This window comes from Mobula hypostoma, chromosome 17 (assembly GCF_963921235.1).
Source record: "Mobula hypostoma chromosome 17, sMobHyp1.1, whole genome shotgun sequence".
NCBI lineage: Eukaryota > Metazoa > Chordata > Chondrichthyes > Myliobatiformes > Myliobatidae > Mobula > Mobula hypostoma.
The window spans coordinates 13,151,379-13,175,706 of record NC_086113.1 but is presented as its reverse complement, the minus strand read 5'-3'; the positions used below and the strand labels follow the sequence as shown (position 1 = coordinate 13,175,706).

Below are 24,328 nucleotides of genomic sequence, written 5' to 3'. Positions count from 1 at the left end.
GAAGACACACACTCAACACTTAAGGAACAGGTTCTTCCCCTCTGCTATCAGGTTTCTGAATAGTCCATGAAGACTACCTCACTACTTTCCCCTGTTTTGCAGCACTTATTTACTTTTTATATATTTCTTATTGTAATCTATAGTATTTACTTTATACTTGGCACTATATTGCTGCTGCAAAACAAATTTTACGACATGCATCAGTGATAGTAAACCTGACTCGGATTCTACAATTAATACCCACCATCACCTCCTTCCATCTGCATTCAAAATGTTTGTCTGGCATTCAATACACACAAGCAGAAATTTCTTCCGACCAGTAACAGGGAAGATGAAAGCCACCTGTGGAATTCTCTGGCACAGGAAACAGTTGAGGCCAGTTCATTGGCTATATTTAAGAGGGAGTTAGATATGGCCCTTGCGGCTAAAGGGATCAGTGGGTATGGAGAGAAGGCTGGTACAGGGTTCTGAGTTGGATGATCAGCCATGATCATACTGAATGGCGATGCAGACTCGAAGGGCTGAATGGCCCACTCCTGCACCTATTTTCTCTGTTTCTATAACCTTCGGGCCCCACTACAGCCTTTTCCAGATTAACGCCAGATGTTCTCCCTCATCACTAACTCCGTTCTCCATTCGTTTTCGGACGACTCAGAGTCCGACTGTGGTCGGGTATGGTAGGGAGAGTTTTCTTCCTTCTCCCATCTGCGTGAGATGTGGGACTTTCGAGAGACTTCGAACTGTTTTTTAACCGTGCTCACAGCCTGTTCTTCAAGTTACGGTATTACTTCCACTGTTGTAATAATATGGTTTTTGTCAGTTTTAGTCTTGGTCTGTCCTGTGTTTCTGTGATATCACACCGGAGGAATATTGTATCATTTCTTAATGCATGCATTACTAAATGACAATAAAAGAGGACTGCGCGTCCTCATAATCTAATCTAATCTAGTTCTTCTCTCTAGCAACTGAGCAGAAGTGAAAACAACTGTTCACACCCTTCATGTTGCATTTGTCCCCAAGTCAAAGTCTTGGGGGCACATTCCTGCAGCACCAATGTCCATCTCCTTAATAATGCCCAAGCCCAATCCTGCCATTGTTTTTCCATCTGACTCATCCAATCCATGACGGGTGGGTATCCAAAACTCTACTTAGCATGTCTTCATTCGTGCTGCGTCATTCACAATCACCCCTCTGCTTGCTAAACTAATCTGGCTTCACGCTCAGCAACGCTTCACTTAAAAATTCTTGCCTGTACTTTCAAATTGCCTACACTTTCAAGGTGTTTCCCACCTTGCCTGCAATCGGTTCTACCCTTAAAACCATCCAAAGTCTTGGTGCTCCACTCGTCTGTTGGAGGCTGCTCTCTCAGCCACAAATTCAATCTTCTATCGAGGCCACATTCTGGAATCTGTAAACTCTGTCCTTTGTCCTTTCTTAGAGATGTGCATTAAAAAAAAAATCAATGCTTTAGCCACCCGTACCATCATCCCTTGAATGAGTTGGCATCTTTTTTTTTTGTTGGATAAACCTTCCACAAAGTATCTTGCAACTCTTACCCGTGTCAAAGGTGCTGTATACAGTAAATTGGACATTATTCCTTAGCAATATTATGTATACAAATACAAGGTAAAATTAACCTTACAAGGTAATCATAAACACAAGAGATTCTACAGGTTCTGGAAATCCAGGCCAACACACACAAAATGCTGGAAGAACTCAGCAGGTCAGACAGCATCTATGGAGGGGAATAAACAATTAATTTAAAAATAAAAATAAGATGCGGACAGCCTTAAGGCTTTCTTGATGGGGGATAGAAGTGTATAGGGACTGGATACCCATGGTGAAAATGAGGTGATCAGGTCCAGGGAATTGTAAGCTGTTGAGGAGATCGTCATAGATGTTATCGCCGTGAAGAATTAATTAATCATAAGATGGGCTTCAGTATCCTGTCTCTATAAGAGTGGGATAAAAATCTAAAACAATTTCAATAAACAGTTGCCTGCTGGGGTACTTGTCAAAAGTACACTTAAGTTTGTACCGTCAAGATTTATATATGGGTTTATCTCAGAAACAACGAGTGCCTGAGCAGGTGTTAATCACAGCCTTTGTGAGAAGGTTAAGAATACAATAAATTTTTCTTATTTCATCAGCAATTTACATTTTAAAAATCAGCTTTAAAAATCTGAGAAAAGTTTTCAATACATATTGGAGAAAGATTGAAAAGTTTCAATTCTGCAGAGGTTGATCATGATGTGAAAATAAAAATGCCAACTCATCCCTTCCTTCATCAAGCATTCACTTTCCATCAGAAACAATGTACCAAACTCCAAAAATGTACCAAATCATCTTACATATTGTCTGAGCAATAGCTTCTGCTTCAGTGCTTAAGTTTTCTTCTGATGTATTGTCACTTATATCACTGACGTAGGATTCATCATCTGAAGCCTACAACAGAAGGAAAAAATATTCACGCTGTTAAAAACTTACGTAGTATCCAAACAATATATTATTATTGATGCAAGGCCATTGTCAATGTACAATCAGTTGTAACTTTTGAAGCAAAACCCTTTGTTACAGTTTGGGATGACAGACCAGTGAACAACTCCAAATGTACTGCCAGAAATTACTCCACAGGGAAAAATCTGAATGCGACAGCTAAATGAAGGTAGAAACATAAGAACAGCCAATATCACTCATATTCGTACACAATGGGAAAATTCAAACATTGGCTAAGGTGTAAAATGTGCAATAATGAAATTGCTCAGATGTTCTATGGCTCGAGAGAACTAAAGCAGTATCCACTGCAAACTTATTCCAGCTAATACAGGCAGTTCTTATAATATATATAGAGTTACAGATTGGAACAGTCCATTCTGGCCCAACAAGCTGTGCTGCCTAGCAACCCCACCTTATTTAACACTAGCCTAAAGCACAGGACAATTTACAATGTCCAATTAATTTACTGACCATTAAGAAAGGAAGGGGAGGAGAAGATGGCTGCGCAATGCAGCTCGCAGCAGCCACTCCGGTGGTGATGTCTGTTATTTGTCAAGTAGGGTGCCGTGCACAATCCTGATTTGATGGAGACGGACTTGACAGCATGGAGCAACATCTGGAGAAACTTCTGAAATGTTTGCTTTGCTGCTGCTACTGTGTGGTCCGGAATCTCCGGAGGAGAAGGCCCCGAGTCCTCGGCTTTGCTTGTTGCTCGGCGGCCGGGGCGGGGTCGAAGCACTCGGCAGAGGATGGTGCTTGGAGAGGCTGTATCAATGGGGCTGGTCAGAGGCTCGAAGTTTTTGGACAGACTCAGAGTTGGCTGCGGTCGGATGCTTCCAACGCATCAGCAAGTTGTCAGCACTTGAAGGTTTATGGCAGGGAGAGTTTCTCCCTTCTGCTGCCTGCGTGGGATGATGAGTCGATCGGGGACTTTGAGACTTTTTTTTTTAAACCGTGCCCATGGTCTGCTCTTTATCAAATTACGGTATTGCTTTGCATTGTTGTAACTATATGTTATAATTATGTGTTTTTGTCAGTTTTTGTCTTGGTTTATCCTGTTTTTATTGTGATATCATTCTGGAGGAACATAGTATCATTTTTTAATGCACGCATTTCTAAATGACAATAAACGAGGACTGAGTGTCCTCATAATCTAATCTAATTATTATTACTTTAGACGTTTGGTGCAACTACTGCTTTTCTAGGCTATTTCAAAGGATAATCAAGATTTTGTCACAATGTTGAGCCAGTCAAAATACTTTCCTTCTCCAAAGTACTTCAGTGAACAAACACGAGAAAATCTGTAGATGCTGGAAATCCAAACCAGCACACACAGAATGCTGGAGGAACTCAGCAGGCCAGAGAGCATCTATGGAAAACAAAATAGCTACTACAATTATCCACCAATTTCAAGGCCAACACCGCAGAAGCAAACTTTTCATTCCTAATTCAATTAACCAGATATTAATTTTTTTAAATTTAGAGGTAGAGGACAGTAACAGGCTCCTCCGGCCCAACAAACCAGCGACACCTAATTATACCGATGTGACCAATTAATCTAGTAACTAGTACATCTTTGGATACCGGAACACCTGGAGGAACCTGGAGGAAACTCATGTGGCTACGGGGAGAACAACAAACTCCTTACAGACCGTGGTGGAACTGGACTCCAATCTCCGACGCACTGATCTGGAATTGCATCATGGTAACTGCTACGCTACTGTGGCTGTCATGATTTTCCACATAAACAAACTTCAATGGAAATTTAGACAGGGTCAGATTCAAGCATAAGGACAAACCATGATTTAGTCGTTCCTAATGATTAGACTATACTGTGTGTTGAATGAGGATTTAATACTTGTTCAAAGATAATGCTTGCTATGCATACACAACTGCAGAATCCTCAACCCTAATGTCACTGGGAGCTTGGTGCAAATTCGATGTATGATTTGAATAGATAGTGGTAAATTTAACAGATCAACAGGCTTCAAAACCTGGGCCTCTGGAGCTCCCTCTTCCTTGACTTCCTCATCAGGAGACCACAGTCAGTGTGGATCCAAAATAACATTTCCTCCTTGCTGACTATCAACACCGATGCACCTCAAGGATATGCGCTTAGCCTTCTGCCCTGCTCTCTGGACACCCATAACTGTGTGGCTAAGCACAGCTCAAACACCATCTATAAATTTGCTGATGACACAACTGCTTTTGGCAGAACCTCAGATGGTGATGTGAAAAAAAAGATAAAAATGATCTTCGTCCTGCACAGCGCACACATTAATGTGTGACACATGATATATTTATCATCTGTACAAAATTACAGATGATATTAAAATTAATTTCCCATGTCACATCATTCAGCCTCCTGCCGTTTCCCTGAAATAATCAGCTTCTGTTGGCTCCATAACAAAACGAATAATAGGCATGTCTCAATGCCACAATGTGAATTACTCTCACGTGTGATCCAGGAATAATGTGCTTTTCATCTGGGCAAGTTACTATAGTCAAGCCAAAACACATTCTGAAATGAGGCCTGGCTTGGGTTCACTCCCAACAAGCTGCAAAGGATATCCAATCAAGGATGATGAAATTCACTATGCAAAGTAGAAATCTTAGCTGGGACTGGAATTAGTCAGAGCAGAACAAAAACCATGTCTTGTATTAAAAATGCAGAATTAATCGCAAAATACTGTAGATGAGGGAATAATCACTATATACACTAACCTCATTCTCCGATGAGCTTGCAGATAACAAAACTTCCTGTGCATCAAAGAACTCACAGAGAGAGTCAGCTCGAGAGACTCTGCTTTCATTGGACAGCTGATGGACCAGGGGATTGTTTACTTGGGTGAGGTCTTGCTGCTGTAAAATACATTGACATAGAGACAATTATAATACCAAATTCTAACCCGGGCAATAACTTTCAGAATTGTATCAGAATTTTTAAAAATATATATTATAAGTTCAAAAGCATCCATCAATAAAAGATCTAATCTTTAAATGTTGAACATCAAAAAGCAGAGTGTCTGAGTTATTTTGTGACTGCAATATGCTCCAACTTCTCACGAGTGCACAGCTATGAGATCTATGTTTCTATTTTTAAACTGTGAAAGGGCAAATCATTAAATATGCACATTACCACATTACTGTCACTGGGTTTTGATTTTCTTGCACAAATGGAGGAGAAAGTGGCTCCTGAAAGAAACCTGTGCTTCCTCTTTTCCTGGTCTCCATCCTCACATCGATCCATGTGACGAACTTTTCCCACTCCCATACACTTCTTTTGGATCAAGAAGTATTCCCAATGATCTCAAGTGACAACCTCCAAGATGCACGATTTTAACAGAGAACTTCATTCCTGTTCACTTTAAATAGTCGGGTGCTCTGGATCAAATGTCAATTATGATCCATACAGTTGACTGGGATTTCACAACCAGCTTGTGTATAACAGCATAAACAAAGTCAAAATGACCAATTTTTAAACTTATCCAGCATTTTTTCAGGAAAGAATACGATAAAATAAAACAGGTAAGAATGATAGGGCTTCACTGCTGTGCAGACATCCCACCCTGCAAAAACTCATTTCAGGGAGGTAGCACCATCAATTTGCGGGAGACTTCCGGGAGAGGTGGGATGTCTACAATAGAGTAGCTCCTTAGCAGCTAGCCAGCTAGTTTAAATAACGTTAGCTATGCTAATGAACGAATGACACCTGTTAAACTCACCTCAACATGACTTTTACAGTCTTAACCCACCATGGGCAATAGAAAAGTCACTGTTGCAAACAGTGCAGCGAGCAACACTGTCATTATTTTGACCCCTATTAGGCAGGGGTACACTTTAGTGTAGTCTGGGGTGACCTACGTTTTATTTTTTTGGAACACTCTGCAATGTCTGTCTGTCTGTCTGTCTGTCTCTCTCTCTCTCGTGGTCGCTCGCACACTCTCAAGCACTCTCGCTTGTTTTCTCTCTCGCTCGCTCTCCCTCTCTCGCTTGCTTTCTCTCACGTGTGCACACACGCTCTCTCTCGTGGTCGCTCTCGCGCTCTCTCTCGCGCTCTCTCTTGCTTTTCTCTCGCTCGCTCTCAAAAAAATTGATTTCCTTGATATTGTATATAATTTGCGGGCATCAGGGAGCCACTATTAATATGCAGGAGACTCCCGGAACTTCCGGGAGAGGTGGGATGTTTGCTGCTGTGCCTCAGAGCAGTACAATTCCTTTAAGACACATACTGTACATTTGCAAATGATAAATGGCCAAGATATTTAAAAATGACAAGAAATGGATCTCAGTATATCTCCCCATATCCCAGAAAGTAGAGCAGGGAAAGGACCAAAAGGAAAAAGATCTCACAAGTGCGACAAGATTAACAAATTAATTAACCATCACTTTGATTTCAGTTATTATTACTTTATGGATTAATTGTTCTGAAGTGATCAGCACAAAATCCAATTAAATAATAAATCATAAGTTAACCAAACATTACAATTCGAGTGACTATATTCATAATTAGCCTCTTGCATTTCACACTTTGCAAAATCTACCAAAGGAGCAGCGGAGTTTTAAAAATACAACCACAAAACAAAAACACAGACAACATCCACCAGGCTTCTGCAGCCGTTATTTTTTCTGAAGTCTGCGCAGCAAGAATAATCTGACAAATCAACACCACAAAAACATTCGAGCTGACCACAGCGCCCCTGGAGAATGGTCCCTAAATAATTTCTGTCACGATTCTCCATAAAGATAGCAACACCATCTATTCATGCATCATAAAGTGTAAAAAAAAATTGTACATATTTACTTTCCTTAAACCCCAGCCACTCGACAAAATTATCTAAAAGCTAATTTTATACCATATTTCAAATTTTTGGTCAGTGATATGCAAATTTTGGAAGGGTAAATTTCTATTTCTTTGCCCTGGGGGGGGGGGGGCGGGGGGGAGTGTACCTGGTTTTACCACATGGCATTCAAGCTATGCTTAAGAATATAGTCTAAAAAATAATCAAAGATCAACTTTTCAGGAACACTAGGCTGATGTTCTACTGCAGCACAAAAGGAATATTATAACGTCAAAAATGTTTTTTGATGTTAACTGGGCCCTGCTTCCGTTCTCAGGTGGAATTAAATGATTCCAAGGCATTATTTTGAAAAATAAATTGGTGGAGGCCGATGTCCCGGCTAAAATCCAAACATCACACAAAAAGATTGCTTTTAATCCACTCACTATTTGTGAGAATCTGAAAATGGGGACTATTATTTCTGAAGGACAAAACTAATTTACTTCAGAAAAAAATATGGCCCTGGATTTCATTTGTTCCTTTTCTTTAAGATGCAAATTTAATCTTAAATGAAGACTATTCAAACATGGCACAAAATGATTTTGATTCAAAAAACATTAATGAAGATAAATATGATGATGAAGTGAGAATTGGTAAACTGTGGATACAGTTTCTTTTACTCAGCCATGAAAGTTCAATGAGATACTCAGCAGGATTTGACACCGTACTTTAGGAAAGACAAAGATGGCCTTGGAAAGTGTGGAGTTTTGACAGACCAGAACTTCAATGGTTAAATTAGGAGATGCACCAGGATTAAAGTTGCATGCGTTTGAGTTAGGAAGTTATGATATGATTTGACTGAAGTTCATAAGTTACTTGAGGAAGATAATAGGGTACATAAAGAAATAGGGTTCCCACTGGTTGGGTAAATCAAGGAATAGAAGTATGGTCTAAAAATCAGAGCCAGACTTTTCAGGAAATGAAATGTGATAGAAATTTAGTATTAGCCTACTCAAACAGCAATTATTGTTGGATATTATAGGACTTGAATAGCTAGGTAATAGAATTAGTTCCAAGATTAGCTACAATACCACTGAACACACAGACAACTCCAGCTAAATATTCCAATAACAGCAAGTATTTCAGATTCACAGTGTTACTTTATCCATTAAATTCAGACTACTGGTATGTAAATAATTCAATTACAGATGAATCCATTAATCACAAAAGCATTTTACTCTACAAATCTATTGTATCACAGAGAAAGACTGATGGATACAAAATAATTATGGCGGGGAACAAAAAATAATTAAAATAATTAAACCAAGGTTTAAAGTAAAATTTATTATCAGAGTACATACATGTCACCTCATACAACCTGAGATTAGTTTTCTGTGGGCATACTTAGCAAATCTATAGAATAGTAACTGTAAACTGTAAACAAACTGCAAATGCAGATAATAAATAGCAATAAATTATGAGCACAAAATAATAATATAACAGAGTTCTTAAATGAGTGTAGCTATCCTCTTTTGTTCAATAGCCTGATGGTTGAGGGGTAGTAACTGTTCTTGAACCTGGTGGTGCGAGTCCTGAGGCTCTTGTACCTTCTACCTGATGGCAGCAGCGAGAAAGGAGCATGGCCTGGGTGGTGAGGATCTTTGATGATGGAATACTTCATGTAGATGTGCTCAATGGTTGGGAGGATTTTACTTGAGATGTACTGGGCTGAATCAATGAGGACCTCACCCAACAAGACAGACAAACACCAAAGTTGAAAAGACAAACCATGCAAATACGAAAAGAGAAAAAATAAATAAATAAGCAATATCAAGAACATGAGATGAAAAGTCCTTGAAAGTGAGCCTATAGGTTGTGGGAACAGTTCAGTGATGGGGTGAGTGAAAGTATCCCCTTTGCTTCAAGAGCCTGATGATTGAGGGGTAACAACTGTTCCTGAACCTGATGGTGTGAGTCCTGAGGCTCCTGTACCACCTTCCTGATGGCAGAGGTGAGAAGAGAGCACGGCCTGGGTGGTGGAGGTCCCTGATGATGGATGCTGCTTTTCTGTGACAGTGCCCCATGTAGATGTGCTCAGTGGTGAGGAGCATTTTACCTGTGATGGACTGGGCTGTAGCCTCATCTTTTCGTGGACTTTTATTTTACAGCACTGTAGCTGGGTCTAAAGTCTTAAAGTGATGAAAAGTATAGATTCTCTTTGAGATGGGTTATTTCTAAACAGGTTGAGCGATGGAGAAGGAGAAATGGGGAAAAAAAAAGTAATCGATACGAAAAGGAGAAAATACATTAGCTTCTCCTGAGTATAGTTTACAGAGTAACATCGAGTGATGGAGTCACGGAACACTACATCATAGAGACAGGCAGTTTGGCCCATCTAGTCTGTACCAACCATATATCTGCCCAGTAACAGATCCTTCTGAAAACACTGCCCAGACACATGGCAACATAAGTTCCATCACCTGGAGGCTTAAAACGTTACGGGATCTAGGTGTAGATATGCAATTATCATTTACGGCCACCTCTCACTGTTCTGTGAAAGATGTTCCAATCTTCTCGGGCTTCCCCCAACAGAGTGTGAATGTATGCTGGTGGTACATGTATACAGCATCATCTCTGAAAGGAACAATTGCTTTCTTGACCTTTCTTTGGTGGTGTCAGGGAAGGTGACATAGAACTCAATTTCTAATGGGTACAGAATGGACCAAAGCAGAGGTTCTTAATCTGGGATCCACAGTCCGCTCGGGGTGGAGAGACCCCAGGGCACCTGTGACCGTGGATGGGGAAAAAATTACATCTTTATTTTCACCAGCTAACTGAAATTTAGCATTTCCTTCAGTCAAGAATGTAGGTAACAAACCACAGTAGTATTAACAGTACCTGTGATTTTGTCACCAGTAGAAATCACTGATATTTTCATATCATATTACAGTTGTTACAAATACATTTTTCTGTACAGGGTCCATAGGCTTCACCAGACTGCCAAAGGGGTCCATGGCATAAAAAAGGTTCAGAAACCCTGGACTAAAGACAAGTACCCTATCTTTCATAGCATTGTGCCCCGGAAGAGTGGGGTAGGATCACTATAAAAGAGCTGTGGTTGTCACAACCATGGACTCTGCTGTGGGGTCCACCTGCCCCCGCAGTCGGGCTGCACAACAGGTTCACCAATGGTGCTCATTAGTATGCACGTTCCAGCTAATTACTGTTTAACTATGGTGGCATTTCTTTTCATTGTAGTCTTGTAGAGAGTTGACCGCATTAACAGTACTCTCCCTGCTTACCCTCGTCCTTGTCCGAGAAAGAGACTACCACTTCCATTAACACTGGAAAGAAGCGGTATTCGTTTAGAATTCAGGTGTTACTTTCAGCCGCAGTATTGGCATTTAACTTTCAGTTTGAGACTTTAGCTAACGGCCCTGTTGGCCTAGCGTTCATTATTTTTCTTTCCTTTAAATTCTGCAGCAGTTCTCATTAAAGTCAGTGAACTGTTGACCCACATCACTCTCTCTCTCTCTCTCTCTCTCTCTCTCTCTCTCTCTGCACTTGGGCCATATCCAAATGTTCAGACAGTGGTTCCTCATTCCCTTCCATAGATACTGCCCGACTTGTTGAGTTCTTCCACCATTTTAGTGTGCAGTGCTCAAGATTTACAGCATCTGAAAAATCTCATGTGTTCAGGTGTTATATCGGCTGCATTTGTGTGGAAAAGTGTTTTAAGAAGGGGGATATTTGGCGCAGATGTACGAATGAAGCATAGATTTGAAAAGGGAATAAAAGGATGAAGCAGAGGTTTGCCAAAAGGAATAAAAGGTCACAAACTGCTAGAGGAACTCCGCAGCTCCTCAGAAGGGGCAAGAAGCCAGAATAAGGTGGTGAGGGGTGGGAAAGGAGCTCAGGCTAGAAGGTGATGGGTGAAGCCAGGTGGGTGGGGAAGGGGGAGGGGGTGACGCAAGACGATGGCGGCGATAGGTGGAAAAGGTAAAGAGTTGGAGAAGGAGGAATCTGATAGGAGAGGATAGTGGACCATGGGAGAAAGGGAAGCAGGAGGGGCACCGGGGAAGTGATAGGTAGGTGAGGTGAAGAGAGATAAAGGCAAGCCAGAGTGGGGAATGGAGGAGGGAATCGGGAGGGGTAAAATGACTGCAAGTTAGAGAAATCAATGCTCACGCCATCAGATTGGAGTCTACTAAGTTGGAATATGAGGTGTTGCTCTATGCTTTTACACAGCATGGTTTTATTTGGATCAGATCAAGACTTTATTGAAACTTTAATGCTTGATTACATGGGTTGTTAAATTTTGATTTAGAATCTCCCAGTACACTCTTCTTGCTCCAAAGCGGCATGTTACCAGAAATAATTATCTCTGTCAGTGGTGAGCTGATGCCGAGAGCAGGCCCTAAAGGCCCTGATATCACTGCATTATGCCACACATCACCAACTCTTGTTCAGATAATTTAGATGAGATGCTTAAAGACTAGATAATCCCCCAGAAGGGCAATAAAAAAAGCATTTCAGAGAAATGGCGGGAAAATATTCATGATGATCTCAACAATATTTGTCCCTCAATCAACATCTAGAAATTACTGTACTGCAGTTAATGGGAGCATTCTTGGCACAAGTTTGTTGCTGCACTGACTATATTAAAATAATGACCATGGTTAAATATGCTCCATTTTCTTTAACATACTTTGGACCATCTTACCTGCAGATGCAAGTCTGGCCTTCATTTATTCCTACTGGTGCCAATTTCAAAGGTGCTGCAGTGTCATTCCATGCACCCATAAGTTATTACACACACTCAGTGGCCACTTTATTAGGTACACCTGTATATCTGCTCATTAATGTAAATATCTCATCAGCCAATCATGTAGCAGCAACTCAACGCATAAAAGCATGCAGACGTGGTCAAGAGGTTCAGTTGTTGTTCAGACTAAACATCAGAATGGGGAAGAAATGTGATCTCAGTGCCTTGACCTAGGAATAATTGTTGTGGCGCTAGATGGGGCGGTTTGAGTATTTCACAAACTACTGATCTTCTGGGTTTTATCACACACACACACAGTCTCTAGAGTTTACAAAGAATGGTGCAAAAAGAGCAAAAAAAAAAACAAAAAAACAAGACATCCAATGAGTGGTAGTTCTGTGGGCAAGAATGCCTTGTTAATGAGAGAGGTCAATGGCCAGACTGGTTAAAGGTGACAGTAACTCACGTAACTATGCGTTACAACAGCGGTGTGCAGAAGAGCATCTCTGAATGCACAACATGTTGAACCTTGAAGTGGATGGGCTACAGCAGCAGAAGACCAGCAGGATTCCATTCCTGTAACTAATAAAGTGGCCACTGAGTTTACATTCAAATACACCCGAGTGATTGTCATTGCTATATAAAGGAGACTAACATAACCACTGGGTCTGTTATGATAGGAAGAAACAACCTCTCTCATTGGTTCATTGGCGCCAGGGAGGTTCATTTGAGGGTTGTGGCAGAGAATGCCAACACCACTTCTGCTCATGAATATGCCACAGTAAAATACAGCAACACAGAATGGGCATGATTAAATGTCCCCAACACACATTTCTTCACAGGCTGCAAAGTGAACGTGCATGAAGCATTACACAAGTTGTGGACTGGGCCCAGACCCAACATGTTGAAGAAGGACGCCAGTGCTCAAGCCAAGATTCTGGCAAGATTGGGAAATCTCGGAGATGCAATGCTGAAGCTTTATAAGGCAGTTGTCAGACTGCACTTGCAGTACTGTGGGTCCCTTATCTAAGAAAGGATGTGCTGGCACTGGCGAGGGTTCAGAGGAGGTTCACAAGAGTGATCTTGAGAATGAAAGGGTTAGCGTATGTGGAGCATTTGATGGCTCTGGGCCTGTACTAACAGGAGTTTAGAACTCGGGGGTGGGGGGGGGTCTCATTTAAGCCTATTGAAAGGCCTAGATAGAGTGGATGTGGACAGGATATTTTCTTTAGTGGGGGAGTCTAGGACCAGAGAGCATAGCCTCAGAATAGAAGGACATCCATTTAGAACAGAGATGAGAAGGAATTTCTATAGTCAGAGGATGGTGAATCCATGGACTTCATTGCCCTAGATGGCTGTGGAGGCCAAGTCATTAGGTATATTCAAAGTGGAAGTTGATAGGTCCTTGATTAGCAAGGACCTCAAAGGTTATAGGGAGAAGGCAGGAGAATAGGATTGGAAGTAGTAATAAATCAGCCACGTTGGAATGGAGGAACAGACCTGATGGGCTGAATGGCCTAATTCTGCCCTATGTCATGTGTGTGTCTGTGTCTAAGCCTGTACCTATGCATGTGCATATCAAACAACATGATGTTCAATTCTTTGCCATGCTAAAGATGTATTTATTACATATGGAATTAAGTTATTCCATGCATACCTGAGACAGAAAGCTACTCACCTGTGCAAGCTTAAATCAGGAAGTCCAGGATTGAACTCTTAGACTGACACAAACGAACTGAGAAATTGTTACAATAGCACCTTGCTCCAGAGAAAGTGCCTTTCACACATTAAGTGGCGAGAAAGCTTTGCATTACCCAGTCCCGTCTTTACCCCATTTAAACAAGAAATCAGTCTGAAACAGTGAGTTGCTCTGCATAATTTTGGAATAATCAAGAGGTACAATATAGGACAGAATTGATCACTTAATGTTGGGCCAACTGAGGTATACTGAGTGGAGCACAGCAAGGGTGAGAGCAGGTACCTCAATTGGTTCAAATATCCATACGCAAAGACACAATGAATATATCGACAAACCTAAAATGGATTAAATGAAACAAAACAAAAAGACGAACATAATAAACTCTAGATGGTTATTTCTGTATTGAGCAAGAATGAAAAATGTCCACTCTGTATCAGAAGAGGTGTCTAAACCTCCGGGTGGAGACTGTCAGCAATGAGAAATGAACAAACTTACAATTCTGAATGGCCAAGCTAAAATCGTGAGAGCCACAATGTTTTTTTCGAAAACACTGTTATTCAGAAAGACTGCAATAGAAGCTTCCAACATGTTCCCATGCTCAACAATTGCAGCACAGGAGCGATAAACATTAAAAACAGCCAAACACAGGCATTCTTTCTGGAAACAAAGCCATACCAATAACCTTGCTAAAGCATTCATGCAAGCAACTCTTAGAAAGCAGTTTAATTACTTTTCAAAGTTGGCTTTAATGGCTTGTATTTTGTAGTCAATGTTGAAGCAACAGGATTCAAGGTTAATCTTGAAGAACATTGCCACAAAATCTAATTATTTCCCTGCATGGAACATTTCCAATGGCTGATGAAACATGAAAGAATTTTCAGACAGAAAACCGGAAAGGAAGTGCAATCTTTTCAGGTCATCAGGTATACATCTTTTTAAGTCTTCTCAGCCTTGGATTCCAAAGTTTTTCTGACACAGGCTTAAAGTTCCTTATTTTAACTGTCTCTAATAGTATGCTGTAATTTAAATGTCTATAGTGCCAAAAAATAGCAAGACTTCTGAATAAAATTAAGGTAAAAGAATCATGATCCAACTTTATTTGCCGTATACACTCAGTGGCCACTTTACTAGATACTAATTAGGTGGCCATTGTGTGTATATTGTTGTCTTCTGCTGCTGTAGCCCATCCACTTCAAGGGTTGATGTGTGGTGCATTCAGAGATGCTCTTCTGCACACCACAGTTGTAATATGTTGTTATTTGAGTTACTGCCACCTTCCTGTCAGTTTGAACCAAGCTGGCCGTCCTCCTCTGACCTCTCTTATTAAGAGGACGTTCTTGCTCACAGTACTGCCGCTCTGGAGTTTTCTTTTGCTTTTCGCACCATTCTTGGTGAACTCTGGAGACGGCAGAGTGCAGTGATGAGATTATTAGATAGAGGAGGATTGGGGGTTGGGCTAAATAGAAAGGTTGATCAAATTTACTGCCTTGGGGAAGAAATTTCTCAGATGGTATGAAGGTTCTGCTTTTATAGCCCTATGGTGATGTCCAGAAGGGAGCTATTGGGAAAGTCAGTTTGCGGGGTGGGCAGTGTCCGCAATGATTTTCCCAAGCTGGCTCTTTGTCCTGGACATGTACAGGTCCTGCAGTGACAACAATGACCTTTTCTGCCCACCTTACTGTTCACTGTAGTTTTTGCGACAGGATGCTGCACGAAACGGACATTAGTGACTGATGTGAAGATGCTCTCTATGATGGCAATGCAGAATTGAACCGATACATTCTGGCAAAGATGACATTTTACCAACTACTGAAAGAAGTGCATCCTCTGCCAAGCCTTTTTGTTAGTGCAGGAGATATGGTTCAAACATAGAAAATAGGTGCGGGGGGGGGGGACTTCCAGGTCATCAAGGGAATGGCGGCGTAAGGAAAAGGTCTCTCGACAAAAAAGGTAAACTGCCCCAAAATCGAATTTAGACAAATACTTAATATTGCATAACTATATTAATAAAAGGGGCAAGGATGATGTCTAAGAACAAGAATAAAAAGTCCGCTTCGAAGGCTGATAAACATAAAGAGATGCAGCAAGGCGAAGGGCCTAGCTCCCCCACGGCAAGCCAGGACGGAGATAATGAGGGGAATCGGTGACTCTGTCTTTGATTCTCGGAGAGATTCGCGAGTTCCGACAAGATAACAGCAAACAGCTGGAAGATATTAAAGGAGAAATAGTAAAAACTAACTCGTGGATAGATGAAGCCGAAGCGAGGATTGTTGGAATTGAAGAGAAGCTACAAAACGCCGAGGAAGTGATAGCAGAAATGCTGAAGCTACAAGACCAGCTCCAGTGGAAACTAATAGATCAAGAAGGCCGCTCGAGAAGGGAAAATGTGAGGATCTACGGAGTTCCCGAAGGAACCAAAGGTAAACGCGGATTGATGATTCCCTTCGTGGAGAAGCTGCTTAGAGAGAACCTTGATATACCGGCCGCAAAAGACCTACAGATAGAAAGGGCTCACCGTGCGTTGGCACCACAGCCTCCGGCAGGCGCCCAGCCCAGATCGATTCTGGTCAGATTTCTCAGTTACAGAACGAAGGAAGAGGTGCTTAAAAGAGCATGGCAAAAGAAAGGTTTCATGTGGAACAACTGCATAATCAGTTTAGACCACGACTACGCACCGGGGATTCTTGCCAGACGGAAGGAATATACGGAAACACAGAGAGTCCTGAAGGAAAACAACATCAGATTCCAGACCCTGTATCCAGCTCAGCTGAGAGTCTTTTACGACGAAGGGACAAAAACTTACGCTACGGTGGAGGAGGCAACGTTGGACCTGGCGGACCGGGGACTACCTATTAAAGTTATCACCCAACCGGAGTCGCTACTGGAGAGGATTCGGCAGAAGTCGTGGCAGTTAGTGGGGCGAGGACGGTCCACTCGAACCAGAGTGTCAAACTACAAGGAAAAGCTGCAAATATTCAGACGCGAATGTACAGAGAATACAGATTAATTAAGAGAAATGACTGAAAAGAGTAAATCGGACTTAAAAGTAAAATGAAAACTGGTTACTGAAAATAAACTAGGCGGAATAACTTGAATGATAGCAATATGGTCGAGACATAAATAGGAGAAAATTCTCTATGATTATTCAAACTGCTGAGGGCCCTCTAACACAGGGTGAAGATAGAGGTTATCCCTCTGAACTGAGGCGGGTCGGTGCTCAGGCCTCACTGTGGGAAGTCGGGAAAAATTTTCAAATGTTATACGTTCAGAAATGTCTAGGGTGTGGTTATATGTCTTGGTTTACTGTTGAGAAGGGATTGCTTACTGTTTGGTTAGAAAAGGAGAGTACTTTTTTTCTACTAGAGAAAAATGCAAACTGAATTGGTAAAAATAATTTCCTATAATGTTAATGGGGTTTTGAATCCAATTAAAAGAAATAAGATTATGTCTAAATTGAAAAAAGAGAGGGCACAAATAGCTTTCCTCCAGGAAACACATATGAGCCAATCTGAACATGGAAAATTAAAAAGAATGGGCTTTAAGCATGTATTTTATTCATCATATAAATTGAGTCACAAAAGAGGGGTAGCTACTTTAATATCAAGTACTCTTAATTATGAACATATTTCAGAGACTAGAGACAAAGAAGGACGGTTTGTAAAAATCACAGGAAGAATAGAAGGTACAGAAATAACATTGCTGAATGTTTATGCTCCTCCAGGTAGTGAATGGTCATTTTATAGACACATTTTTGACCTAATGGTCAGTTCTCGAGGGGTAGTAATTTGTGGAGGGGATTTTAATATTAGATTAAATCCTATATTAGATTCTTCAAGAATAGTTACTCAGAAAAAACCTCTGACTCGGAAAGTGAATTCATTGATGGAGGAGTTGGGAATTATAGATGTCTGGAGAGAATTACACCCTACTAGTAAAGATTATACATATTACTCTTTCCCTCATTCAGCCTATTCAAGGATAGACTATTTCTTTATCTTTAATACAGATAGACTCAGGATAAAAAACTGTAATATTGCAACAATTGATCTGTCGGATCATAGCCCAGTCTCTATGTCTCTAATCCTGGAAAGGAAAATGAGGAAAACACTATGGAGGCTAAACTCACATATACTCAATAACCCGAAAGTAATGGAGAGATTAAGGGGAGAAATCAAAGAATATCTAGACCTTAATGACACGGGAGAAACATCACCAGTGATTTTATGGGATACATTGAAAGCTGTACTGAGAGGGAAAATTATTTCCATTACTACTCACATGAAAAAAATCAATGCACAAAAATTAGCAGACCTTCAAGGAAAATTAAAACAACTTCAAGTTGTAGATAGCAACAAAAGTAATTCAAATCGAAAACAGGAAATTAGGAAATTGCAAAGTGAAATTGATGATATTTATACGTTGGAAACTCAAAGAAATTTTCTTTACCTGAGACAAAAGAATTATGAAGTAGGGGGTAAATCAGCTAGATTATTAGCATATAAATTACGAAAACAACAAGCAGACAATACAATTCATAAAATAAAGAATCCAAAGACAAAGCTTGTGGAGAGTACAATAGGGAAATTTCAAGAGAGTTTTGAAACATATTATCGAGAGCTGTACTCCCAACCCCGGGCCCCCAATGAGCCCTATATAGACAGTGTATTGAATTTTTTAGATCTACCTAAACTTACAGATTTACAAAATGAAAGTTTATTAGAACCAGTAACTGTCAAAGAACTGAACGTGGCCATCTCTAGGTTAAAGGCTGGAAAGTCCCCGGGTTCTGATGGGTTTACCTCAGAGTGGTACAAGTCCCTGAAGACACAGTTAGCCCCATTACTACTTAACACCTTTAATTGGATCTTGCAGAGAGGAGAAACTCCACCTTCCTGGAGAGAAGCGATTATTTCAGTTATTCCTAAAGAGGGTAAAGATAAACTAGAATGTGGCAATTATCGGCCAATTAGTGTTCTTAATTTAGATTACAAACTATTTACATCTATATTAGCGCGCAGATTGGAAAAGCTTTTACCTGGCCTAATCCATTTAGACCAGACTGGATTTATTCAACAAAGACAAACACAGGACAACATAAGGAGAACTCTGCACATATTAGAACAGGTTAATAAGAAGGAGACAGAGACAATGGTAGTAGGATTGGACGCTGAGAAAGCTTTTGATTCGGTTAGTTGGGCATTCCTATACAGAGTGTTAGGAAGATTCGGCTTTCAAGAAAGGTTTATTAAAGTAATTCAGACTCTGTATGACAGCCCAACAGCCCGAATTAAGATAAATGGGGACCTCTCTGACTCCTTCATTTTAGAGAGAGGCACTAGACAGGGATGCCCAATTTCTCCTCTCCTTTTTGCGCTATATATTGAACCACTTGCCCAACTAATAAGACAGAGCGAAATCGTAAAAGGTATCAAGGTGGCAGGGATTGAACAGAAAGTGGCGTTATTCGCAGATGATGTTTTGGTCTGAGTGAACCAGAAAAATCATTTATAGGATTGTTTACACTGTTGGATGACTTTGGGAAAATATCAGGTTATAAAATAAATGTAAAGAAAACGCAGGTTATGTCCCTAAATTATACACCATCCAAAAAATTGCAGGATACATACGATCTTAAGTGGGAAGCTAAATCATTAAAATATTTAGGAATAACCCTGCCGAAGGATCTTTCAACACTGTCACAGGTAAATTATGGGCCATTAATCTCAGAGATAAAAGCAGATATGCATAGATGGAATCTTATCCCCTTTTTAAATTTAACTTCAAGGATAAATACTATAAAAATGAATATTCTTCCTCGGTTATTATATCTTTTCCGTACTTTACCAGTGGAGGTGGATGATAATCAATTCAGGGAATGGGACAAATGGATTTCCCGCTTCATTTGGCAAGGAAGGAAACCTAGAATTCGATATAACACCTTACAGTTAGGGAAGGAAGGAGGAGGTATGGTTCTTCCTTGCCTGAGAAATTATTTTTATGCCTCACAGATAACCCCTCTGTTATATTGGTGTAATAGGGAATATAAGGCTAGATGGAAGGAAATAGAATTTGGATTAGTTGACAGTTTTCCTCTTCAGGCCTCAATAGCTGACAAAGGATTGATGGCCCAGTTGGAAAAATTTAATAATGCTTGGATAAATCTTACATTAAAAGTATGGCAGAAGGTGGTTAATTCATGTGGAATTAATAACATGTTAAAACTCTTTAGATGGTGTGCATATGATACCGAATTCCTTCCCAACAGAGGAGATAAAAGATTTGAGCTATGGATAAAGAAAGGTCTTACAACCTACCTCTCATTTATAGATAAAAGAGTATTACAAAGTTTCCAAATCCTGCAGGACAAATATGGCCTAGAACATAATGACTTTTTTAGGTACCTTCAAATACGAAACTATGTTAACCAGAGTTGTAGATATACAGACCTATCAACAGTAGAATTAGAATTTTTCAAGATTCTGAATTCGGCTTGCAGTTCAATACCTAGTAAATCAGTTTCTCGCCTATATAATGCACTCTCCCATGCTAAAAATGTAAATACACTGTATATTAAAGAGAAGTGGGAGAAAGAAGCGGGGTTGGTACTTTCAGAGGAGGCTTGGGGGAAAATCTGCAGCTTTCAATGGTCCTCGACTAATTCTTTGACTTGGAGAGAACATTGTTGGAAAAACATTATAAGATACTTCAAGACCCCATATCAGGAAAAATATAAAGATACAAATGTGATGTGTTGGAGAAGGTGCGGCTCCAAGGAGGCAAATCATTTTCATATTTCCTGGGATTGCCCTAAATTAAGTCTATTTTGGGAAGGTATTCATAGAACATTAGTTAAGGTACTTAGGTCCCAGATACCTCTGAACTTTGAGATGCTCTATTTGGGGCATGTATTGTTCCTTGAACAGAAGGAAGATATAAAGTTGCTGCAGGCCCTCTTAGCGGCAAGTAAGAAATCAATCACTAGAAAATGGCTAAATCCAATACCACCTACATTAGAAGATTGGTACGAAATTATCTTGGAAATATTTAAAATGGAAAAGTTGACTTACTCCCTGAGAACTCAAAAAGAAACATTTTATCAAATCTGGAATAAATGGATTGAATATATAACCCCAATGCGAGCAGACTTCAGATGACTCTCCTAATGATTTATATTGCTCTTCTCATCAACACAGTAATATTGCTAACGTAAGCACCCCTAGTCTAAATGTTTGTTTTTTTTTGGAAAATAGAGAATTAACACAAGTAAAGGGAAAGATTTGGGAAAGGGATAAAAATGAGAAAATTAAGTAAATAAGTACATAGGGATTGGATAATTATGTCTGCGGGCAGGAACAAGCACGAACAAATTGGGATATAAACACCTACAATGGTTGGTATATAGGCTTGTATGCAACATTTTGGACCAGTGGAAATGGTCCAGAAGGGTTGTATGGAAACTATTATTACCATTTTTCTTAACAACTAATTTCATTACTTAGCCTAATAGGTTAGATTTACCACAGTACATAATTATCTATTTAAATGTTTATTTTCCTTTTATATCATCTCAATGTGTACTTAAGAATGTATAAATAATTGTAGTTTTATACATATAAAAAATGGAAAAGGTTATATGTGTGAAAAAAGTACATGATAATTGTGAATTCCTTATCCAAATAAAAATAAAATTAAAAAAAAGAAAATAGGTGCAGGAGTAGGCCATTCGGCTCTTCGAGCCTGCACCACCATTCAGTATGATCGTGGCTGATCATCCAACTCAGAACCCTGTACCAGCCTTCCCTCCATACCCCCTGATCCCTTTAGCCACAAGGGCCATATCTAACTTCCTCTTAAATATAGCCAATGAACTGGCCTCAACTGTTTCCTGTGCCAGAGAATTCCACAGATTCACCACTCTGTGTGAAGAAGTTTTTCCTCATCTCGGTCCTAAAAGGCTTCCCCTTTATCCTCAAGCTGTGACCCCTCGTTCTGGACTTCCCCAACTTCGGGAACAATCTTCCTGCATCTAGCCTGTCCAATCCCTTTAGGATTTTATACGTTTCAATTAGATCCCCCCTCAATCTTCTAAATTCCAACGAGTATAAGCCTAGTTCATCCAGTCTTTCATCATATGAAAGTCCTGCCATCCCAGGAATCAATCTGGTGAACCTTCTTTGTACTCCCTCTATTGGAAGGATGTCTTTCCTCAGATTAGGGGACCAAAACTGCACACAATACTCCAGGTGTGGTCTCACCAAGGCCTTGGACAATTGCAGTAGTACCTCCCTGCTCCTGTACTCAAATCCTCTTGCTATAAATGCCAGCATACCATTCGCCTTTTTCACCGCCTGCTGTACCTGCATGCCCACTTTCAATGACTGGTGTATAATGACACCCAGGTCTCGTTGCACCTCCCCTTTTCCTCATCGACCACCATTCAGATAATAATCTGTTTTCCTGTTTTTGCCACCAAAGTGGATAACTTCACATTTATCCACATTAAATTGCATCTGCCATGAATTTGCCCATTCACCTAACCTATCCAAGTCACCCTGCATCCTCTTAGCATCCTCCTCACAGCTAACACTGTCGCCCAGCTTCGTGTCATCCACGAACTTGGAGATGCTGCATTTAATTCCCTCATCCAAGTCATTAATATATATTGTAAACAACTGGGGTCCCAGCACTGAGCCTTGCGGTACCCCACTAGTCACTGCCTGCCATTCTGAAAAGGTCCCGTTTATTCCCACTCTTTGCTTCCTGTCTGCCAACCAATTCTTTATCCACATCAATACCTTACCCCCAATACCGTGTGCTTTAAGTTTGCACACTAATCTCCTGTGTGGGACCTTGTCAAAAGTCTTTTGAAAATCTAAATATACCACATCCACTGGTTCTCCCCTATCCACTCTACTAGTTACATCCTCAAAAAAATTCTATGAGATTCGTCAGACATGATTTTCCTTTCACAAATCCATGCTGACTTTGTCCGATGATTTCACCGCTTTCCAAATGTGCTGTTATCACATCTCTGATAACTGACTCCAGCAGTTTCCCCACCACCGATGTTAGGCTAACCGGTCTATAATTCCCTGGTTTCTCTCTCCCTCCTTTTTTAAAAAGTGGGGTTACATTAGCCACCCTCCAATCCTCAGGAACTAGTCCAGAATCTAAAGAGTTTTGAAAAATTATCACTAATGCATCCACTATTTCTTGGGCTACTTCCTTAAGCACTCTGGGATGCAGACCATCTGGCCCTGGGGATTTATCCGCCTTTAATCCCTTCAAGAGATATCAGAAAAAAAATTCATCGAATTTTATACATTCAAATATTATTTTGAAATTACATTTATATTAATGTAAGGAATTAAGGGCAAAGTTTGCCAAAACAGTAATTATGAAACAGTGTTTGATTGAAAATTCAATTATGATTCACGCAGAGTATAATATTTTGTTGAGTTATTTTATAGCAAGTCTGGGTAGCAGACAATTTATTTTTGTGAAACAACAAATGTGCAAAAAAGAACAAACTATGCAAAAACAAAAAAGAAAAAAAAAATTATAATTATAAATAAATAAGCAATAAATACCGAGAACGTGCCATGAAGAGTCCTTGAAAGCCAATCCATAGGTTGTGGGAACAGTTCGATGATAGGGCAAGAGAAGTTTAGTGAAGTTATACTTTTTGGATCAAAAGCCTGATGGTTGAGGAGTAATAACTGTTCCTGAACATGATGGTGAGAGTCCCGAGGCTCCTCTACCTTCTTCCTGATGGCAGCAGCGAGAAGAGAGAATATCGGGATGGTAGGGATCCCTGATGATGGATGCTGCTTTCCTGCAACAATGCTCCCTGTAAATGTTCTCAATGGTAGGAAGTGCTTTACCCGTAGTGGACTGTATCCACATATTTTGTAGGATTTTCCGTCAAAGGGCATTGGTGTTTCCATACCAGATCGCGATGCAGCCAGTCAATATACTCTCCACCACATATCTATAAAAGTTTATCAAAATTTTAGATGGCATGCCGAATCTTTTCAAACTTTCAGGGATGTAGAGGTGCTGCTGTGCTTTCTTTGTAATGGCACGTACATACTGGGCCCAGGAGAGGTCCTCCAAAACGATAACACCGAGGAAATTGCTGACCCTTTACAGCTCTCATTTTCCCCTAGGAGGACTGGCTCATGGGCCTCTGGTTTCCTCCTCCTGAAGTCAATAATCAGCTTCCTTGGTCTTGTTGACATTGAGTAAGAGGTTGCTGTTGTAGCACCACTCAGCCAGATTTTCAATCTCCCTCCTATATGCTGAATCATCACCACCTTTGATTCGGCCCTTGACAGTGGTGTTGTCAACAGATTTAACAGTCTTAAGTACAAAGCCAGTAGAGCAGGGGGCTGAGCTTAATTTGTTAATGGTTAACAAAACCATTTAACCAAAATTGGAAACACAAAATATGAACATCACAGATGTCTTTTTTATGGCAATGCAAAGGGATTAATATATTAAAAATAATTCCTTGGAGGCAAGTCCTGCCTGAAAAGCTGACATTTTACTTTGGCCATCTTCACTGCTGTGTAAAAGTGGCAGATT

General features: G+C 40.4%; 1 protein-coding gene across 5 annotated transcripts in view; it reads right to left on the bottom strand.

The window, feature by feature from the left end:
* osbpl3b (oxysterol binding protein-like 3b) overlaps positions 1–24,328 on the bottom strand; it is a 209,453-nt gene that overhangs the window by 74,786 nt on the left and 110,339 nt on the right. For all 5 annotated transcript variants that reach the window (XM_063069575.1, XM_063069572.1, XM_063069573.1 and 2 more), the window contains 2 exons: positions 5,221–5,358; positions 2,352–2,445 (listed from right to left, as the gene is read on the bottom strand). In XM_063069575.1, coding sequence (XP_062925645.1) covers positions 2,352–2,445; positions 5,221–5,358 — 232 coding nt within the window. The remainder of the gene's footprint in view (positions 1–2,351; positions 2,446–5,220; positions 5,359–24,328) is intronic.